Source organism: Mustela lutreola, chromosome 7 (genome assembly GCF_030435805.1).
Source record: "Mustela lutreola isolate mMusLut2 chromosome 7, mMusLut2.pri, whole genome shotgun sequence".
NCBI classification, from domain to species: Eukaryota; Metazoa; Chordata; class Mammalia; order Carnivora; family Mustelidae; genus Mustela; species Mustela lutreola.
The window spans coordinates 116,293,199-116,309,823 of NC_081296.1; the positions used below are offsets into that span (position 1 = coordinate 116,293,199).

Here is a 16,625-nt window from a genome sequence, read left to right on the forward strand (position 1 = left end):
TGATTTCTTGTGTGCTCCGACCATAAAGATGTTTGTGTCTGCAGTACACGTCTGAGTGTTGTGCCCAAATGTGGCAGCTCATAAACTGACCACATGTGTTAAACTTACGATCTATAAGAATGTATTCCTTCGAAACAATGTAATGCTGGAAGGTTTTCCTCTCTCTCTCTCTCTCTCTCTCTCTCTCTCTCTCTCTCTCTCCTGGATGAATTGCCTAAAGTTTCTCATTTAAGTATGTGAAGAACTGTCCATTTTTACTTCGCAGAGCTTTTCACTGGTGACTCAGGGAGGGATGATGTCATATGTTATCCTACAACGGCTGGTTCTCTCTGCTCACTTAAACCATTCCCTCTGGTTTCTGTGGCAGACAGCACTCGCCAGTTTCCATCCCGTCGTCAGCTTCTCCTCAGCCAGCCCCAGGCAAACAGCCTCCCCAGCAGCAGATGAAACAGGAAGTCTGACAGCTTGAGTCTGCAGTGGGACCCCTAGTGTTTTCCCACTCCATGCCCTGGCAGCGTTCCCCACAAGTACACACACACACACACACACACACACACACACACACACACAGAGCTCCCATTGTTGCAGCCTTCCCCAGCCCACTGATCCTAATATGGAATGCAGCAGGAAACCCATGATTTCCTGATACTCGGCAAGCTGGAGGAAGCAAGGGAAAACTCCATTAAAAAGCCCAGCTTCCCTCCATGTTAGATGTGAAGTGGAAAAGAGGAAAGATTTAGCAGAATTCTGTGTCTTCAGCCAGGCTGGAGAGGGGAAGGGCACAGTGAAACCCTCGAGCTGTTGAAATTTCTAGACTGCCAGGAAGCCCCTAGAATTCAGAGAAAAATGAGGGTTTCTTAACTCAAACTAGAGGGGAAAGGGGACAGATGCTTTTAATCGTTCTCCCAAATGTGTGCTACCTTTCTTGACCAGGATGGTAAGCATGAGGGCATGTGCCAGCTGCTTCGGACAGGTCCCTGTGACCCCAGGCACCCCAAAGAAGGCAGAGTGATCTCCAGCCCGCTGCTCACTCGCTTCCCGCGCTCCATGGGCTTGGGGAGAAGCAGGAGAAGCCACAGCAACTGCCCGGTCCCAGCAGCTGGAGCCGCCCGGATGAGCTGCACAGAGGGAGGTGACAGCAGCTGTGGCTGCGGGGGCACGGAGGAGAAGAAGATGCTGAAGTGTGTGGTGGTGGGAGACGGAGCTGTGGGGAAAACCTGCCTGCTGATGAGCTACGCCAACGACGCTTTCCCAGAGGAGTACGTGCCCACTGTGTTTGACCACTATGCAGGTAAGGGAAGGAGCAGAACCCGGCGGGGGACCGGGTGCACTCTGCGGGCGGCCACACCCCAGCTTTAGTTCTCAGGGCAGCCTTCTCGGGTGCAGGCCTGGCAGCCAGGTCACAGAGCAGAACACACACAGCCAAGGTCTCTGCTGGACGGTTAGGACAATTTGTCCGTCCATTGATATCCTCACATTTTTTCTTCCTTAAATCAAATGACTAACATGGGGAAATACCCTGAACTGCCCCTCCGGGCTTTGGGGACAGAGATCTCACTCAACGTTCTTGGGAAAATTCGTAACTTTTTATGGGAAGATCCTAAAATGTAGTGTAACTGCAACACAATTTTTTAAAAGCACCACTCACTACACAACTACTGAAAGAAAGATCTTTGCCGCTTTTCATCTATTTATCTCATGCCATTCATAAATGAAATATGGTAAGATCAACAAACGCTAGAACACTCATTTTTCTATAAAAATCAGTGGCTGTACTACTGTACTTTTATTTTCCTGGGGCTGTAGCTGGGGTGGGGGGAGTACTAAAGGTTTTAAGTATCTATTAGGCATCTTGAATTCAAAGATACATTTTTAATTAATGTGTTTTTTAAGTAAAAATAAAGATTAAAACAAAATTTGAATCATTTTAAAGTATATCCAGAAGAGGATTGAATTGGGTATAAAGTACTTTAAGGCATGACAGTTAAAATACAGTAGTCACAACTTATTCCTTTCAGTTACTTGTGTTTTTTAAGTGTTCTAAAGTTTGTAGGTGTACTTGTCAATGTTATAGTTTATCTCAATTTGTCCACTTTCTTTTAAGGATCTTATTTATTTGAGAGAGTAAGAGTGAAAGAGCACAAGCAGGGAGGGGGCAGAGGGAGAGGAACAGAGAGAGACAGACTCCCCACTGAGCAGGGAGCTGAGGGGTTTCTGGATCCCAGGACCCCAGGATCATGACCTCAGCCAAAGGCAGGTGTTTCGCCAACTGAGCCACCCAGGTGCCCCATCAATTTTTCCATTTTCATTCTTACTTTTTCTCTCAATTTCCAAAGCAAATCTTATTGTTCCTCAAAAACAAATTCATGAAATTCTTCAAGTTTATCGTAACCTAATTTTATAACTTTTTTTTTTTAACAGAGTGATCAGCTTGGTGGGTTATCAGAAATTTGAGATTTCATAAGAGAAAATTTTCCCTTCTTTTACCTTGGCTTTGGGTCAGGTTCAGCAGAGGGGAAGTGGCCCACAGGAAACCTGTGTGAATGTTGGCTTTGCTATGTGGCCATTTGAAATCCTCCCTCTGTTAGGAAGTAGCTTCTTTTCCAGAGCAAAACAATCACCTAAGTCCCCTCCTTTTCCTACAGTTACATGTTTTATGACAATATTACATAGCAGATTGGGAGAGTACCACCATACCACAGTGAAAATAGTATGTACTTTCCAGGGTTTTTTGTTTTTTTTTTTTTTTTTAATATTTGTAAAAACTAAGAGCAAATTTTAAGTCTGGCTCTAAACTTTTCTGAAAATATAATGACTGTGCCTGGAGAAGAACATTTAAATGAGAACAGAATAAAGAGAACAGAAAATTTTCACTCTGAGAGGAAAAAAATACTAATAAGATTAAGAGGTCTGGGAATTTAAGTTACTAAGATACTTGACATGGAAACATCTTAGCAAAAGTTATTTATTCTACACCCTCTTTCTGCCAGGAAAGGAAAACTGGCTGCTACCTAATTTCAAAAACTTTTAGATCAAAGGTGGGGCCCAAAATTTATTAAAGGGAGAAGCCTCAAGTGCTTTTGGAAATGATGTATCCTGATCCCCCCCTATTGGTTGAACCACTTATCAGCCTAGTATAAGAAAAAAAGGATAAAACCATCCTCAGGGATTCAGTCAGCCTATAAAAAATATCTGAGATCAAACAAAGGCTGAACTACCACCTAGATTCCACTAGGATGGAGTTATCTTATATTTCAATTGTGTATATATTACTGCTATTTGAGAATCAAAGCACCTTAAAGATTTTGGCTACTCTATGGTTTTACCTCTCTTCCCTGATGTGGACAAGTATCCCGTGTCCAGTCCCTGGGTCCTACTGGCACATTCTGAAATCACAAGCAGCAACTAAATTCCTGAGTCTTTAGGAAATTGCAGCCGAAGTCTACAAGAGACTATCCCTTGAAGATTTTTCCCGAACAGCTGCCCATCCCAGGAAAGTAGAGCTATAACAAAAATAAGGATGGAAGCATACTTGACATATTGCTCAAGATGGTGGGCTCTGAAGCCAGAGAGCTTAGTCCCAAAACTGGCACTGCCACCTCTGTGTGGCCTTGAATAAGTTACTTAATCTTTCTGTCCCTCAGTTATCATACACACAAAAAAAGAACAACAACAACAACAACAGAAGTATCAGGAGTGTTTGTAAGAACAAATAAATACATGTGAAGTTCTTAGAACAGTGCCTCACGCATGGTCAGTATTAGGTACATAGCAGCTATTAATGTTAAGAATACGTTTTCTATGTTTGCACACAGTCATGAAAGGAAATTAAAATGTAATTAAAAGATAAAGACTACAGGGGTGCCTGAGTGGCTTAGCCAGTTAAGCGTCCAACTCTTGATTTTTGGATGAGGTCATGATCTCAGGGTTGTGAGATCAAGCACCACATCAGGCTCCACACTGCGCATGGAGCCTGCTTGAGATTCTCTCTCTCCCTCTTCCTCTGCCCCTCCTCCTCAAAATAAAAAGATAGAGACTACAACAAAGAAAAATACAATTCTAAGAATATCCTCCAAATGGAGTAGGAAGTGATGAAATGCATGTAATGCCCTTATAATATAGTAATCACATGTATTGATAATTGACAAATATGCATGCAGTAATAGTAGAGGGATATTAAACTGGGAGGGGAAATATCGGTTTTGCAGGAGTGATTGTAAGAAAAATAAATAAGAATGAACTAGAAAAAATATTGAAATTTTATGAATCTTAGTTCTTTTCCTTCTGCCCAAAAGCACATCTCCTGCAGGCATCTTTCCTCCAGGCATCCTTCCCCTCCAAGCCCCCTTGATTCCATAAGGAGAGGTCCTTGCTTCATCTTCAACCCATCTCCAGAAATTTCTTTACATTTCTAGAAGATAGCTTCCTCCATGTAGAGCAATTTATTTGTTTTCTTGTTTTTCCCACTCCCACTGTGCTCCGAGCTCAGGGAGAAGGTTGTGTCTTGCCAAATCCCATGTCAGTTCTCAGCCCTCATCTTACTGGATGGCTTGGCGGCTTTTTTATGGCTTATTACTGTTCCTTTGCGTGGTTTCTGGGATAACAGTTTCTCCTAGCTGTTTGCTGGCATATCTCTCTTCATATCCTCTGCTGCCTACTCTGTCTCTTCCCAACGAATATACGTTGGTAAACCTCAGTGTTCATTCCCTCAGTTATCTTCTCAGTTTACACTCATACCCAAGTTGGTTGTGTTTAGTCTCATGGCTTTAATTATTATTTATATACACATTTATATCTCTGGTCCCAATACTCCCCCTGAGACCCAGCCTCATATATCCAACTATCCATCTGAATATCTAATAGGCATCTCCAATTTAACCTGTTAAAACAAAATTCTTTAACTCCCCTACTCTAGTTCTCCCCTAGACTTCCCCATACAAGTACATGACAACCGTCTTGCACCCAGTTGCTTAGAACAAAAACTTCAGTATTATCTTTGACTCCTTTCTTCCTATGACAATACCCCCAGCCTCTCCATTCAAACCATTCATTATTATTCCTTCCTGCTACTGAGCAGTGCAACATTCAAAATACCCCTTCACTTCTCACCACCTACATTGCTTCACTCTTGTCCAAATCACCACCCTGTCTCATCTAAACTACTGTAATCACTTCTCACTTCTCTGCTTCCAACTTTGCCCCTCTTTAGTCAGTTCTCCACACAGCTGGTGCAAGGGCTATTCACAGCCCAATTCCTCTAATCCCTTCATACTCAGACTCCATCATTCATCATGGTCTACAAGGCCCTCCATGACTTGGTCCCTGTCATCTTTCTAACTCCATCTCCTAACTCTCCTCTTCAGTTATTCTGCTCAAGCCATACCAGGCAACTTGGTATGCCTCACACACACTGATATCCCACTTTCCTTGAAGACTTCACACTGGTCCTTCCCCCAGCCTGACACTGTTCCCGCAGAGCCTCTTCAGCTTCAACTGACCACATTACTTAATACATCCACACGCAAGAACACCAACACACACACTCACTCTTTAACCACTTACCCTGCTACCCACCTGAAACATTTCACACTGCTGGCATTACACTTCTATTTATTTGCTTACCATTTTTATTCCACACTTGAATGTGAATTCCATGAGGACAAGGACTTTGTCTTGATCAATGCTCTATCTCCAGCTTTTAAAAAAGACTCCAACATACAGTAGACTCTCAATAGATAGTTATTGAAAAAATAAATTGGTATGTCTTAATCATCATTGTCCCTGTCCTGTGCTTAGGTAATTTCTAGTCCATTGAAATTGCTAAAAAAATGAACAAGCTACTGGTCCAATCTTTAGGAAGGAATATGTTTAGAATTAAATATATTGCATTTTGGAACTATTTTGTTCACAAATATTATTTTATCTCTAGTGGAATTGTAACAAAGCATTGAATTTTCTTGACCCAAGCAGCCAATGTCACATCTGTTGAATGAAAGTAACTCTGCAATACGTAAATTTCATTTGGAAACAGATGAGCTGCAAATTGCCCCATAAACATTATATTCAAAAGCCTACCAAAATTTTGAGAGGCCCCCTCAAAGACTTACAGCTCTTGTATACAGAGCATGCTTCAGAGTGACCCCAAGTTCAAACAAGGGCTAGGACTAGAAATTAGGGAGAGCAAGATGAAAGTAGGTAGGGCCACTCATCTTTCAACAAGGGAGCCTGAGAACCTTCACTGGGCCCTGCTTCCTGTTCCCTTCTTGGGTGACTCTGGATGCCCTGAGAACCTTTAGAGCTTTGACAACTTCCCATAAAACAATTACACGTCTTCTATCTTTATCTTATCTTGAACTTTGAGTTTTGTTACAGACCCCCCTACTGATGAAATATTATCCAGTGATGTTCCACATCAGAATAGCACTTCCATTTTGTGTTTTGTTAGCTTGTGTGTCAAGTTAGATTATGTCCGTGGTTTGTATGTTCACGTACACAGGTAGGTCAGATAAGCCTGTTCGAGTAGCAACCTGTGCACGGTGTACCTCATTTACCACCTCCATCAGCCTCTGGCCTAGAACTGATTTTTTCTGTGGCTTTTTCTTCTATCACCACCCCTCGCAGAATTTGTCAAAAAACGATGTGTTTCAAAATCCATTTTTGAAGTCACTATTTGCAAATCCAGGCACCTATGCAGGAAATTCACACGATTCATGGAAAGGGGGGAGAAAATCTAGTTCTATCAGCTGAGTGAGATGTAAAAGGACGTCGTTTTCACAGAGAGCTGAAAGTCAAGTCTAACTTTTTCACCTAATGAAATGGTAACCTGTCCAAGGTAGACTTAATCACAACCTTAATGGCCAGAGCAGGAGGGGAAACTGTCCAACCACCAGGGAAGGGAAGGAGAGGGAATAACACAAAATAATACAAAGTGAATAAAACCAAGCCCGAGCCTATAAAGGTTTGTGACATAGTTCTACCCATTTGGGAATATTTACTCAGCAGTTTCTCTTTTGCTGTTCCTAAAGACAACTGAAGAGTCTCTAGAGAATGGAAGAGATTCTTTTTCTGTAAGCCAAAAGGAAACCTGAAACAACTCTCATGGGTCTACGAACTAAATCACCAGATTTTAACCTTAGACGAAAATATAAAAGAAGTTTGTCTAAGAGGAGACAAGAACGGACCAGTGGACTCACTCACTCTGTTCCTTCTAAATGCAATGATGCTCAAAAACACAAAATCTTGTAGGTATCCAACCCCCCCCCCCAATATCTCCTTTTGAGGTGGCGTAATGTGTGGCTGATGCTTTTTATGGACCCTTGGAGGCCACACCAACGGTGCAGTGGCAGGAAATACATGGACGGTTCCTTCCACCCTGAGATGTTTCTGGAAGCAAGCACATTCATAGGCTTCAAGGATATAAATTACACTCCCAAAGACAAAGCAAACTCTAGGGATGGTGAATTGTGAGCTGCAGCTCTTGGGAGTAAGAAAGGAGAATAGAAGAGGGATAAAGAAAATTAAATATCTGTGACCCAAAAACAACCATGATCCCAGGACTAGAAACAGCATCTGCAGTTCCCAGCCATCCTGCACTCCAGTTTTAGCTGGCAGCAAACCAAGGAACGAGACCAGTTTAGGCTTCAGTGGACAGGCTCCCTGTGTCCAAGACTCTTAGTTCCACATGGCCTGACTCCCTTCACGGCCAGGCTAGGAAATCCTTAATAAATTTTACTACTGACCTGCCCAAGGAGGTTGGGCTTTTATTTCTGGAATAGCTTTTTCAAAATCTGCCATTTCTCCCTCTTAGTGTGAGACAAATAGCAAATTTGGCTCAGGGGTGGCCCAGCACATTGGACATTTATGTTTTGGGTACAGTTGGCTTGTTTTACTAAGGCAGCATGAAGATGGGCAAATGAATATAAGGCCCCTCGGGAAAGGACAGGTAACACAAATCAAGAGAAACAGTCTCCCTCATCAATCCTGAGCACAAGATTACAAGAGCCTATGAGGGAGACCCTACCCACTACAAAAATCCATGCTACCTGCTGGGTTAGTCAGCAGAATCCAAACAGTTAATTTTCCCGGGTGTAATGCACTCTGGATAAATTCCATCATGAATTCAATAGAGACCAACTGTGAGTCAGAGTGTGGCCTGGCATTGTTCCTAAAAGCTCTGAAGTCCACCAGCTTCTTGATTGTGTCCAATTTTCATGAAACAAAAGGACCTGATTCATGTGTATCCACCTGGTTTTGTCTCAGTTGTGAACAACAGCTCTTGTTTCTGGTGCTTTTCTCCTTACGGCCATGTATGATCCAACAAGCAGTGCAGTAGTGTTAATTATGAAACTCTAGTTTCACTAGTGTATGTATTAACAACAATGACAGTAGCTGTACCCTTCCAGAGTCTTCGCTATGGTTCAGGCATGTTTGAGGTATTTTCATACATCAATTCCCTGCTTCCTCACAAAGATCTTGCGGGTGTGTTCTTTTCCCAATTTTACTGATGAGGAAATAAAGGCACAAGATATTAACGAATATGCCCAAGGTTGTTAAATGACTTGCAAAGGAGTAAATGGAGGCCAAGAAGCAGCAAACAAACAACATAAGCAGTCTAGAGTTTTATAGCTATTAACATTAATCAAAAAGCCACTGTTAGGGTATACTAACCTAACCTGAACATGTAAGGGATTAACAGCATGTCAGGGTGTTTCTTGCTAATGTTATGGTCCTGGGCAAGGATTCAAGTCAACAGAGCAGCTTCCCTCCATTTAGTCATGTAGACAACCGGGCTCCTTCCATCTTGTGACCCGGCCATCCCCTGGGATCTCACAGTTATCTGCATCCAACCAGCCTAATGAGAAAGAGCACAGACCAACTCGAATGGAAAGTTTTATGGGCCATGCCTGGAAGTGACAGACATCATTTCCAGTCACACTCCAGACAACTTATAAATGAGTCCAAGGCCATGCCTCAGTCAAGAGAGGCTGGGACAGGAAGCCCATCCGTAAGCCTCACAGAGGGAAGAACAGATTTCAGTGGAGATCAGGCATCTCTGCTTCTATCAGGCTCTCCAGCCACTAAATATCCCTTACACTTTTTCCCCATGTGAAACCAACTTGCCCTTTCTCCCATTCTGTCACCACATCCAGTCAGAGTCCAGTGTTTACAGGTGATGCACAGCTCTTTCCATCTGATGGAAATGTGGCTCCTGGTGATCTGCTGGGACGGTCACCATCTGCCCCATTTACATAATTGCCCCTTAAACAATGGTAGAACAGGGATGGAATAACCAAAATACCCAAAACCCCTTCAGAAAAGGAAAGAATGGGGGGTACAGGGCAATAACAGAATCCTGATAGCAAACATTGGGAAGACCCTCTGGGCTGTCAATGGAAGAAGTTTCTTGAATTGATCCAGATGCTCTTCTCCAGAGGAGGAGAAATTCAGGCTTCCTTCAGTCTTGACTTTGCATCCATTAGTCTTGGCGTTTCCTGGCTCAGGTCTGGCTCTCCATGACACACAACTCAAGTCTTGTTCATCCATTGCTCTCCATGACACACAACTCAAGTAGGCCTTTGGGAGCATGTTTTCCTTGGGGACTACACTTTCACAGCCTGCTTCTTGCTTTCTACAATTTAGGCTCAGTGTTATTTTGTACCTATAAGCATATTCAGTCCAAGTCTGGCATTTCTGTGGAAACACAAGCCTCAAAAACTTACCAGGTTTCTGGTAAATTCCATGGCCCAAAAACCACATCCAAGACCAAAGTATGTCTCCCTTAGACATACTTCTTAAACATACTTTGTCTGCCTCCTTTACCCAATGTCTTTCTTTCCCCCTCAAATTAACAATAGCCACCAAGAGTCCATATGAACCAGTAGGCTTAGATGCAAGCGATCTTATCTTTGATACAGAACTGTCAGACACAGACACAGAACTGTCTCCTGCTTAAACAGAGAAGTGGACATTCATGGCTCCTTTTTTAATAGTATCCTCCATTTGTGGAATCCAAAAATAATCAGTTTTATAACTCTAAGTCCATCAATACCTGTGTTCTATCAATCTCTGCTTTAAAAAAATAACCAATTCAGCTTTTTTTTCTTAGAACACCTTGCTAAATACAATAAGTAACAATTAACATATAATAACATTCCAGTTTTCCCTAGACTTTCCTTTGAGTGCTATGGACATTATAGGAACTCAGTTTACCTTCCAGGTTTCACAGGTAACAGTTTTGCAAAACTCCAGTCTTGCCACAGGAAAGCATAAATCTTGATCTTTCCAGACTGTTCTGTTTTTTTACCACTTGCCACTGAACAACTAAATCAACAGCACAGTTTTGTTTTTGATTTTTGTTTTTTTAGGTTCTTATAATGACAACACACTCAATAGACTAGGAGGCTGTAACAAATAGACTCAAGGATGTAATGATTCAAACGATCAGAATTCTATTTCTTGTTCATATAAAAGGCTAAGCAAATGTTTGTGTTAATGAGATGGTTCTGCTCCATGTGGCCATTCAAGGATTGACTTTTTCCACCTTGTGATTCTGCTCTTTACGTGGGGCTTCATAGGGCCATGTATTGAGACAGTGGAAGGTAAAATAGGGAGGAATTAAGAAAAGGAGCCACGGGGTGGGCCAGAGCCACAAGTGATGTGGATCACTTCTGTTCACACTTCATTATAGCAAAGTTAGACCTCAGGCCACACATAATGGTGAGTCTAGCTTTATGCGCAAATAAAAGGTAAACAGATTTTAATGGACTCTAGTAATTTTACTATAATCACTAAGTTGAAATTTCTTATACCAAATACAGTAGACCCACATAAATGATACTAACTGCCCTAAACACCATATTAAATGAGGTATCTATTCTGCTATAAATGACATACCTCTATTTCCCAAACTTGCCTGCTCATAAGAAACGCCTACTTGTTGAAAATGCATATTTTTTTAGTCCACACCATAGCCTTAGTCTACTATATCAAAGCCACTGAGATAAAGAGCAAGAAATCTAAATTTCAACAAGCATCCTAAGAGTTTCTTATTAGATGGAACCCATGAAACAGCCATTTTACAGTTCAAAATCTTTTGGATATCATAAGGTCATATAGTTCAATCTAAAGTAATTTAGCAAGTTCAGAAAACCTTTCTTTATACTATAAGGTGCCTATAAATCAAGTCAAGAGGGATAGTTCTATGATAAAACATCAACTAGTAAAAAGCAACTTTAAAAATACATATCCACATATATGATTTCTTGACTTGGGAGTTTCTGACAAGGAAAGTTGTGTAAAACAGAAAAGGCCTTTAGAACTTCTCAGAAACAACTAGCAAATTCCTAATTGAGGACCAGAGTGCTCTCATCAAAGATCTGCTGTCGAGGCTGGGCATAGAGAGATCCTGGAAGAAAGAGAATGCACAAGGCTGAGACTCAAAGTGTTGAGAGAGGGCTGGGGCAGGGAGAGCAGGGAAGCCTCAGAGCTCAGAACAGAGAGGAGCAGGAAGTGAAAGATAGCAGAAAGGAGGCTAACTAAGCAAATTAGGGTGCCCCAAGCACCAGTTGGTGGGAGAAAAGCCTTGACCGTGACTGACAAAAGCCCACACCTGAATCTCTCTGTTCACGGAGCCTGCTTTCTGGAAAACAAGCATTGGCCTGACCGGGAGACCTTCACTGAGAGAAACTGGAGAACGCCTACTCTCAGGGGAAGAAGCAAAGGAGTCTCAAAAAACAGGAAGGAGCTGGGGACCCTTGGGATGGTTTTGGTGTAGCTCTGGATGTCTTGGATGCTCTGTACTGTTCCACATCCACCCAGTCCTACGATTACGAAATGAACATAAACATCTGTTTCCCCTCAGCCAATCCTTCTGTTCTTCACACTGTGACCTACATTTGGGAGAAACAAAGATCGTAAACCTCTTAAAATGCAGTTACTGAGCATCCTGAAAGGCTTCTCCTTGGGCTAGAATCTTGTTCCTGAAAGACAGAGCACATCAGTTCTGGGGGAGGCAGAAATCTCAGAACTGGGACTCAGGTACCCTTACAGGGCCAACCGGTTGACAAACAGTCCTGCTAGTGGGGACTGAGCCTTCCTTTGGAGTTTCTCCAGCTGTTTAATACAGATTAGCAAATCAAGCCTCAGAATGTGATTCTGCTTGCCAACAGGGGAGAAACAATGTTCTGTGTGGCCTGAGCAGAACGTAACATAGTGAACAAAATTGCTTCCTGATCCTTTTGCAGGAATACCTACAGCTGATTAGTAAAAATAACAATTTGCAGGGCACCTGAGTGGCTCAGTTATCTAAGCCTCTGACTCTTCGATCTCAGCTAAGAGTTGTAAGTTCAAGCCCCATGTTTAAAAAAATAATAATAATCAGGGACACCTAGGTGGCTCAGTTGGTTAAGCAGCTGCCTTCGGCCTGGGTCATGATCTCAGGGTTCTGGGATCAAGTCCCGCATCGGGCTCCTTGCTCGGCAGGGAGGCTGCTTCTTTCTCTGCCTCTGCCTGCTTGTGCTCTTTCTCTCTCTTTCTCCCTGACAAATAAATAAAATCTGTTTTAAAAAGTAATCATAATTCATTAATACTATTTAGCTAAATATTTAATAAGTGTCAATCCCTGTGTTGCTTTTGCTTACTTCTTTGAGCCCCATAATTTCTCTAGGTGGTAAGTATCTTCATTTCATGGATGAGCAAACTGAAACTCAGAGAAGTCACCTGTCCAACATCACAAGGCTGGGAAGTGGCAGAAAGGATTCAAATCTATCAGCTCAAATGTTATCTCGTCAGTGAGGCCAGACCACTCAGATTAAATAAGGCTTCCTTTCAAGACCTATTTATTTCCTCTGTAATTACTGTCTTATTTGTTTATTTAATTGTCCATTTCTTTCTTCCCTCTAGAATGTACACTTCACAAAGACAAGCTTCTTTCTGTCTTGTTTTCTCTTATGCCCCAATGGGGATAAGCCTATGCTACAACAGACACTCAGAAATGTCGGATGAATGAATGAATGAATGAACGAGACTGGAGAGTCTCACAGCTTTAACCACTGCACTTACACTGAAGTTAGCATTCTATGTGAATAGTCAGGATGATTTCCTATGTTGAAATCTGATCCTCCCACATCTCAAAAGGATATCTCCTAAGCATCATAAACATACATTCAGAAATACAGTACTGGCTTGGTTTAGAACTTGCAAAACAATTTTATTTTTCTAGGGAAAAAATTCCAAAATATTTTGTTCTAGTCAAATTTCAAACTTATGAGTTCTAAGTGATTTAACCAGGCAGAAGTTGTTTTCCTAATTATATAAAGGAGTTCTGTTTTATCTGTTTTTCAGATGTTATAGAGACAAAAAGAAAAGCTTAATTCCTTAAAGTATGTGCCATATAAGTTTTCTTTCAGATAGTGAGATTAATTATGAGGAAAAACAGTAAGTTAATAATCATCTTAATATATAACAGGTGTAAAACTCCTAGGAATTATGAATGATATTTATAAAACACAAGCATTCATTAGCTAGAAAATGTGCTAATTTTCAGCTGGCATGCTTATAAGAAATGCAGTGAACATGTGCATAAATATTAATAATGAGGCGCTTTATACTTGCTAAAGTAAGAGATATGAGAGGGAAACTGGCTTCTCTTTCTCTTTCTCTCAAGATTCCTTTCTGCTTATGTTGGATAAGCTTGCATTATGAGCCCTAAATGCTTTTTCCCTCAACTAAAATGAATTTCGCATAACATTTGTTATAGTTCAAGCTGGTAGATAAAAGCCTTAAGAATTTTCTATAGTAGGGGTGCCTGGGGTGGCTCAGTCATTAAGCATCTGCCTTCAGATCAGGTCATGATCCCTGGGTCCTGGATCAAGCCCCACATCGGGAACCCTGCTCAGCAGGGGCTGGGGTGGGTAAGAGAAACCTGCTTCTCCCGCTCCTTATACTCCTCTCTCTGCTGTGTGCCTGTGGTGAGCTCTCTCTCTGTCAAATAAATAGTCTTTTTTTTTTTTAAGAATTTTCTATAGTAGACATAGTTTTAGCCAAACTTTTCAAAAGAGAGAATGAATATTAAACCTTAAGTGTCAATATTAGGCACAAACTTTGCTGTAGTGGTTTTATTCCATTCATTCTACTCATTTACCCTCTTGCTAATTCTCCATACTAAGTCCTTCCTTTTAGATAAATGGAATTCATCAGGCAGAAGTTCCAAGCTAACTCCTCTCACTTGAGCTCAGCAAAAATGCAGAACTCATTATCACCCTCAGAATGATGACTCTTTTTTTTTTTTTTGAGGATTTTATTTATTTTATTTTATTTATTTATTTGACTCAGGGAGACACAGCTAGTGAGGGAACACAAGCAGGGGGAGTGGGAGAGGGAGTAGCAGGCTTCCCACCACGTAGAAAGCCCAATGTGGGGCTTGATCCCAGAATCCTGGCATCATGACCCAAGCCTGAGCCACCCAGGTGTGCCCAGAATGATGAACCTTAATGTATTTGAAGACAGAAAATTTCCTCCTTGTCTTCAGACAATACACCCCGATCTTTCCAGCTCCCTTCATAGATATCTGTCCTTGTATTTCCCCATTTTTTTCATGGGTGGCTTCTCACAAATTCAGTTTCCATCAATCATGAACAGCTTACTGTTCAAACCCATAGCTGGCATACAGCATTTGTAATGGTTCGGTAGGAATGGGCATTTCGTCAAAATGGTTAGGTACAATCATTAACAGGATGTAAAAATCTGAACAAAATAATATTTTCAAGCACTTCTGTCTTTTGTTTTCTTTTTTGCTTGTTATTTAAGTTAAGTCAGTCTGACTGGTGTACAGGACTGAAGTTGCCAATAGAAGAGTAACCACATTTCTCCCCCAGCATTTTACTGTTCCCTATTAAGTTGTTCCCAGGTTTATCCACATTACAAGATCATGTTAAGGCTTTCAAAACATGGGATTTCTTCAAACCGCAGAATAAATCTTGGGTCCGTAGGTTGACACATTTTTTGGTATTCTAGGAAACATCTTGGTCCCTGTGGTTACCACAGATCACTGTGTCTTATAATACTGAATATCCAATTATTGTAACAGATAGGCTTGTCTGACTAGGATTTAGTATGCAGTAGACTACAAATCATCCTGAATGACTTTAATGCTTCATTCACTTTCTACCCATTAAAATATTAAAAGTTTATTTAGCCATGGGCGCCTTGGTGGCTCAGTGGGTTAAAGCCTCTACCTTCAGCTCAGGTCATGATCTCAGGGACCTGGGATCGAGCCCCGCATCGGGCTCTCTGCTCAGTGGGGAGCCTGCTTCCTCCCCAATCTCTCTCTCTCTCTGTCTGCCTCTCTGCCTGCTTCTGATCTCTCTCTGTCAAATAAATAAATAAAATCTTAAAAAAAAAAAAAGTTTATTTATCCAGACATCCTTTGGTAACCTCACCAATTACCACAGATTGAATTCACATCAGTTTCTCAAGAGACATCTTATTCCAGGGTAGTCTAGAACTCAGATTTTTCTGGATACAAGAATAATCTTGGGCTCCAACCTATAAGAATTCTAGAGTATCTACAAGATCATGAGTTATAATTCTAGAGTATCTACAAGATCATGGACCCTACTACATCATCAACTAACCTTAAGTATAGTAATTTACACAGTAAAAGAAATTACTTCACAGCACACCTAGTTTGATACATGGGTCCTCAAATGATTTCCAAACTTTGCAGTTACACCTTATAGTGATGGGGAAGCAGTGGAAGGGGGTCAGGAATATAGATGAACAGAACTTTCAAAGCATCCACAGAAGATTCAGGAAAACACGTTTTATTTGCCTTCAATGTCACAAGGAGCTAGGAAACCCACACACACAGATTTCCTTTCTGATTATGTCACTGCTTCAGCCTCCCCATCTTTCACCACCTCGTGAACAGCTGAGAAGCCTGTTCCCTGTGAAGTGAGGAAAATAGTTTCTATTCAACTGACAGAGACAGAGACAGAGATACTTACCTCTGATTTTATAGCCAATGGTTATTCCCACAAACCCTGCAATTAACTCAGAGCCCAGAGAAAAAGCACCAAGAAAAGCATTTTAAGGGTTTTAAGGGTGAGAAGGATCAGCTCACAGAATGATCTATTTGTCCATTAAAAGTTGTTGCCATTTTTTCTATTTGTTTGTAAATGGACACCAACAACCTTTAAACAAAGTATCTAAAAATGGAGACTTCAGAGGATTTAATGCACATTTTTTTTTCTTTTCATGGTTCTTAAAAATCAATAATCTGCCATCAAAAAATATATGGCATACTCAAGAAAGAGCCTCATAAAGACTGTTTTTGTTTTTACTTAGTCTTTCCATGTTCTCCTACTTCTTTTTCTTAAAGGATCCCAAACTTTCTGCAGTGTAGGCATTAAGAGTTTCCCTCCTCCTCTGCCGTACCTTCATCTAGTGAATTCTACATGAAAGGGATGTACATCTTTCAAGAGAAAGGCTACGCGATATATTAACTTGACGAGCAGCCTCTGATCGGCCACATTTCATGCTAATATTATTTAAATTTTGTCCTTTATTAAGGAAAAAAATACTTGAGAAATATTTTAATGGTATATGTGAGAATCATAGAAATTCAG

At 41.2% G+C, this 16,625-nt stretch overlaps 1 protein-coding gene across 2 annotated transcripts in view; it reads left to right on the forward strand.

The window, feature by feature from the left end:
- Positions 1-634: 634 nt before the first annotated feature.
- The window catches only part of RHOJ (ras homolog family member J), an 82,936-nt gene continuing 66,945 nt past the window's right edge, over positions 635-16,625 (forward strand). The window contains exon 1 of one of the 2 annotated variants that reach the window (XM_059182268.1): positions 635-1,291. In XM_059182268.1, coding sequence (XP_059038251.1) covers positions 910-1,291 — 382 coding nt within the window. In that variant the 5' untranslated portion in view covers positions 635-909. The remainder of the gene's footprint in view (positions 1,292-16,625) is intronic. The other variant, XM_059182267.1, reaches the window with a different exon arrangement.